Source organism: Mesitornis unicolor, unplaced genomic scaffold (assembly GCF_000695765.1).
Source record: "Mesitornis unicolor isolate BGI_N332 unplaced genomic scaffold, ASM69576v1 scaffold11243, whole genome shotgun sequence".
NCBI classification, from domain to species: Eukaryota; Metazoa; Chordata; class Aves; order Mesitornithiformes; family Mesitornithidae; genus Mesitornis; species Mesitornis unicolor.
This window is the reverse complement of record NW_010172694.1, coordinates 35290-41628: the sequence shown is the minus strand read 5'-3', so window position 1 is coordinate 41628 and position 6339 is coordinate 35290. Positions and strand designations below refer to the sequence as shown.

Sequence of the window (6339 nt, the reverse complement as noted above, 5' to 3'; positions counted from 1 at the left end):
GTTCTATTTAGCTCAAACCAGGACAAGTGGTTATGACAAATTGTGCACAGTGAGAATGGATCTGTTTCCTTAAATCCATAAGAGGGAGTCTGTGAGCAAAAGAATTACAGAGTCACAGAATGTTAGGAGTTTGAAGGGATGTCGAAAGATCATCCAGTCCAACGCCCCTCCAGAGCAGGATCACCTAGACCAGGTCACACAGGAATGCGTCCAGGTGGGTTTTGAATGTCTCCAGAGAAGAAGACTCCACAACCTCTCTGGGCAGCCTGGTCCAGGGCTCTGTCACCCTCACAGTGACAAAGTTTTTCCCTGTGTTTACATGGAACCTCCTATGCTCCAGTTTGCACTCATTGCCCCTTGTCCTGTCATTGGACATCACAGAGCAGAGCCTGGCTCCTTCCTCCTGACACTCGCCCTTTACAAATTTATAAACATTAATGAGACCATCCCTCAGTCTCCTCTTCTCCAAGTCAAAGAGACCCAGCTCCCTCAGCCGCTCCTCATAAGGGAGATGCTCCACTTCCTCAATCATCTCTGTGGTCCTGTGCTGGACTCTTTCAAGCAGGTGCACCAGGCCTTATAACCAGCCAAATCATATGCAGGGAACGATGACAATGACTGAGACAATTCCAGGGCAAGGATGCTGTCTGGTCACATCAGAGTATGAAAAACATATTCTCTTGCTCTAGTGTGCAGACTGCAGACAGAATACAAAACTCCTTGTGTTCAACTGAAACTAGGCAGAAGAAGCCTAAAGTACAATGATTGCTTTCAAGGAGCTTATAAGACAACTGATAGGCAACTGTTATAGATGGGACAATTGTATGGTAATTGGAGGTGCAGTCTTGGTAGGGTTTTCACTAATCATATCAGTAACAGCTTATTGGGCTGAGATTGTCCAGGTAACCATATCAGACCCACATAATTTGCATATGGATGTTGCAGAACTGGGACCAATGAGGAAAAGTAATTCAGGGTGGATTTTTGAAAGGAGTTTGAGAAGAGAAGAGGAGATAGAATGGCTACAAAAAGATGGATTCAGAAGTAGAAAAAAAAGGGGAATAATGTATGAAATTAAGTGAAGAGAAAAGATGACACCTTTCAACAGTAGGAGTGGAGATGCCTATGGATGGTAATGAAACTGATTGCAGATCCAAGTCCAGCAGGAAACTGCAGAGAAACCCATTGGTTAACCCAATAAAGTCTCCCTTAGGAGAAAGGAGGGTAAATTGATTACATGCTCGTAAGTCTCTGCTACTGATATGAACACCAACTTCCCTTGTAGTTCTTTTATCAGGATGCTTACCTTTCAGAGTATGTAGAAGGAACCATACCTACATACTGTGGCACATCACTGCTGTGGATGTGTGGGAAGAGAACTTCAAACACATGATTGCATGGACTAAGGAGTGTTTCTGACCTTGAGCAGGCAGTGTATTTGACTTGAACTAGATGTTCTTCTGTTGACACTTGTGTTTCTTATTCAAAGGCTTCTCGTTCTTGCCTTGTGATCACAGGACTTTCCAAAGAGCAGTTTTGTAGTCCAAAATTGTTAAGATATTTTTTTTTTTTTTACATTGAGAATGGAGATACTGTATGTGTCTGCCACTCTGAGGACCAAACATGGTGCTAACTGCTTTTTCAAGCAAGAATTTTTGTGCTTTCCAAGTTTTGAAAATACTCGTAGTAGTATTGCAAATATATGATGTGCTAATCATGCAAGTCAACAACAGGTCTATGAATAGCGGGGACCATTCACAAACAATTGGTGTAAACATAGGAATTCTAGCAAATGCCAGAAGTATCTTTGAGTAGGAACTGTACTGTCAGTATGCTCTGTGATCTCAAAGCTATCAAAAGAAAGTACAAGGAAAAACAATAAAATAAGAATGTAAGGAAACAGAAACAATGGCTGAGGAAAAAAAAGGTAAAATTAATCTAACTGTGAGAATAATGCAGCCATAGCAAATGCCCTACAATGTCACATCTCTGAGACAAATGGGGAACACAGGATTCACCACAGTCTACATGTTACTTTTTCAGGAGCATAAGAAGCACAGAATTAAAACACTTCACTTGGCTAATGCTAGTATTAAAAATGTCTCTGGCTTTGAGTCCTAGAGACACATATCCTCTCAAAGTATATGAAAATCCATATGCCTTTCCATTTCTACTTAGCTGTTAGATGGCCACTGGTTAAAATAAAGAGCTATGCTGTGGACAAGAATATGCCCTTGCATGGGGAGTTCACAACCCCCAGAAATGATAGCTGTAAAGCTAGGATCATGTGTTTGGGGCAGACTTGGATTTGAAATCTTGGTTTCTTCTTCCCAGATGAATGCTTTAACCAGCAGTGCCCCTAAACATTGCTTTCTCTATAGGGTGTTAAACTCTTGTTTTCTCCAAAAAACCAAACAGAACCACAAATAAAACATCAAAGAATCCACTCACCCAATGCTGTGTCCATCACTTCTGAGTAAAGTGAAATCTAAATAATGTAAATATATGTAAGTGCATGTTCATGCTCTCAGAGAGCATCCTGGGTCGAGCACTTCAGGAAATGAAGTCCTAGATGTCAGAGTTTCAGATCTGGACACACACTGTTCAGCTCTGGTGTCATCTAGCACAGTTCCTGGAGCTCAGCTCTGGACAAAGGAGTTAGAAACGTAGGGGCTTTCAAAGCTAGTTGAGAGAGACTGCGTGCCTCACTTTTGTTCAAGTTTCCCTGTAGATGACTTGCCGTTTTAATGAGATCTACCCTCGGAAACAATTTATAACTATTCTTGTTTCTCTGAAGTTTCCGATGGTGCTCTGTAGGTGGCAGTGCAGAACACATTTCTCTGGTACTCAACCCGCCAGAGATTTGTGCACTTGCAAAGATTCGAGTGTTTTGGTTATTGTAGTCACTGTATGTATTTTTCTAGATGACTCGGGCAGTCTTCCTTTACAATTGTTCATTACGTCATACACATTCTTGGTTGTCTGGTTCTTTCAGTTGTCTTTTTCCTATTCTTGATCTTACATTACTTGTTATGATTGCTTTGGTTCGTATGGGAACAGAGCAAACAAACCACTTGGAACATCTATAAATCCTCTCTCGTCAGTGTGAACTTTTTTTTTTGATGTTTCACCTTCACAGAAAAATGTTTCCAGAACCACAAATAAACTAAATGAACAAATCTTGTTGCATAAAAGGAACGAACCAGCTTAGTTACTGATAGGGAAATGCATATCTGTTTATTTAAAGCTGGTGCTCTGAAAGCAAAGATAGATTGCGCTTTAGGGGTGGTGGAAGATCAGATTTCCTCTCTGCTTCTGCAGGTGGCTTGGCATGACTTCTCAGCTCATTTGACTTAATGTTTTTACATTCTCCTGTGGAAACTGATGTAAGCGTCAGGACACCATGACCATTTTGTGTTGGAAAACAGGCATTTTTTCATATCTGTCACCCACTGTGGAGATTTTTAGCTAGAACTGCATACCATGTTTCAAGCATTGACACATTGTAGAATAATGAGGTTTAGAAATCTCAATTCTCAGTTCTTTCTTCAACATTCATAGGTGGGAAAAAACATCTTGATTCTCAATGTCATTAGCTTCTAACGCAAGTCAGATTTCCCACCTATGTTTAAAAGTGCCCTCCTACACCCTCTTGAACAGCCTTCTATCCTTTCCCACTCATTGAAAGCTAACACTGTCCTGGTACCTGCAGACCTAACCATTAAGTCTTTGCATCTTGTTACAACACAATACCAATGACTCTCTATCATTTGTAGACTTGTCATTCTTTCATTGGCCGTGAAAATTAGAACACAGAATTTAGAAGATGAGTTACACAGCACTAACAGGAGTACTGAATCTGTGTCAAAAGATTGGGATACAGTTTTTTGAATCAGTAAAAGAAGAATGATTTATGGGAAATCATTCTTTTATCTAGAACCCTAAAGTGCAACCCTTAACTGTGATTGTCAGGTTAACGGATAATGTCTCTCTGCAGAAAAATGTAACAGTTAGACCACCTACCTAAAATTGATATGATCTTGAAATTTCTGGGAAAGAGGCATTTCTGCCTTGCAGATACCAAGAGTGGAAAGCAGCCTGCGGCACCCAGAAGTGCAGCTTCTGGAACACCTGCCTGGTCTACGTTCCAGCATTTAGATTCCCACAGCAGCTCTATGTGATGCACTGTCTCCCAAGCCAGCTTGCTTGAAGACCTTTTCCTGACACATTCATACATCATTCATAGTGGTGAACAGTGATTATTTCAAGTAGTAACTTCCTTATTGTACCTTTTGCTTGTTTTTGAAGAGCTATTGTTACTATGGAGTTAATACAAATGTTTTTATGTGTGATGTTAATTGAAGGCTAATGACGATACTTTGAGACAGTTCTACGCACAACTGCAACTAAAGGCAAGACAGAAAGATAGATGTTTCATTGTACAGTTAAACTGATACTGTACTAACAGCTTTTACATGACTGCTCAGCCTGTTGGACTAGATAGGTCAGGCATGTGAATCACACTGTAGATGCTATATTTACTTTTAAAGTGTCTCTGTCACATAGCTATATATAGTCTGTTTCATTCAGGGCAAGCAGTCTCATCAAATGCAATGCTCTATGAAATTGCTAAAGGACTTTAATTAAGCTGTAATACAAACATTTACAAAAATACAAAAGAATGCTCTATCTGTACCTGGAGTCTTCATAGCCATAGTAAGTGATTTTATTTTCTCTCTTTTAGAACAGAAAACACCTCTATTGCGTGTTTTATCTGAAATTAGGATTAAAAGCTTTTTATCTATTTTCCTGTAATAGCTACATAATTAAAAATTTAGTGTTATGTCTTAGCCTATGTTCTGCCTCAAGGCAATATTTATACTAAAATTCTACTATGTTTTTGCCAACATAGAGTGATTTTGAATAAAAAGAATACAGACTTTGTTAGACTATGCAGTGATGAGGAAAATAAACAAACAGTATTATCCTGTTTATTAAATAAAAGGATCAAGCCATTGATTGGAAAACAAACTTCCCACTGCTTCAAGCCTTTTGCATGTTGATTAGTGGAATTTCTATATATGAAAACATTGCTTTTTTAAGATAAGAATAATTTGAAAAATAATGAATGCATATTATGATTACTATTAGTCTCACATGATATTTTGTTTTCTGCAGAGATGGGTATTCTTGCTGTACTTGCTCTACCATTGCTTCTCTTAGGGATCAGTGGAATTATTTATATTTATCAGTCAGTCAGGTGGCTATTGTCCAAGTCAGCTGTGCAAAACAAGGTGGTGGTGATCACAGATGCCATCTCTGGACTGGGCAAGGGTGAGTTATCACATTTCTTCTCAGTGTCAGAGAACAGAAAGACCCAGAGAACCACTCTCAAGGTGATAAAATGTTCATAAATTACCTTGTATGTATTCATGACTGCCTGGATGAAACAGAAGTTAAGAAATATATTTTTAAACAAATCCTATGATTTTTACACGTACATTTTTCGTCTCAGCCACAGGAACTGCTGGTAAAATTTTAGAAAATTCAGAGCTTTGTATTTACTTAGTTCAATAGAATGAGAGTTTTTGTAAGCACATTGAGTGATATTTTTAGCATGTTGCTACTATGAGATCTTATTACATGGTCTGTCGCTGCAGGGTAGCAACAAACCAGTATGAACAGGTGTCACCTTACTCTTTACATGTTCCTTTTCAGATCTTAAAAACTTCAACATTTCCTGCTCCCTGTAAACAACAGTGCTCACCCCACTGTCCCAGTCCATATCTCTGCCCACTCTAACACCCATGTTACTCCTTACTTCCCTTGACATGTTCCAGTACCGCCAATTGGGCTGCCTGGCTACGTGTAATAGTGCTGTGGGCAGAGCGAAAGGGTATATAATAATTTATCTATTTATATAAGCTGATTGCTTGGGTGACCAGCCACTTAGCATGTACTTCTTCTTGACTCGTATTTCCTGCCTACACTGTGCTCCCAGATTAAAGGTACTGGGTCATATATTGCTTACGTACAGTCCTACTCTAGGCGTCACTTGAGGGGCAGTAGATGCAAGTGCCTGATAAGGCAAACATAGCTTGAGGTTACATTTTGGCGTTTTCAATGAAGACTTGCTGTGTGTTGGAAACCATGCACTCTCAAGAAGAAAATAGGAAAAGGGAATGTTCTTGCAGAATTATTCCTTAACAGAACAGAGCAGAGACCTGCAACAGAAACACATACTACACTGGCAAGGAGTGCTCTTTATCAGAGACTGTTAGGACAAGAAATGAGATAATTCTGACCTCCACATTCCACCTGCTCTAACTGGGTTAGAGC

The 6339-nt window shown here is 39.5% G+C and overlaps 1 protein-coding gene across 1 annotated transcript in view; it reads left to right on the top strand.

Annotated features, from left to right (window-relative positions):
• The first annotated feature begins 5178 nt into the window (after positions 1–5178).
• Positions 5179–6339, top strand: part of DHRS7C (dehydrogenase/reductase (SDR family) member 7C) — a 9945-nt gene continuing 8784 nt past the window's right edge. Inside the window, exon 1 of the mRNA XM_010180478.1 lies at positions 5179–5334. Coding sequence (XP_010178780.1) covers positions 5181–5334 — 154 coding nt within the window. The 5' untranslated portion in view covers positions 5179–5180. The remainder of the gene's footprint in view (positions 5335–6339) is intronic.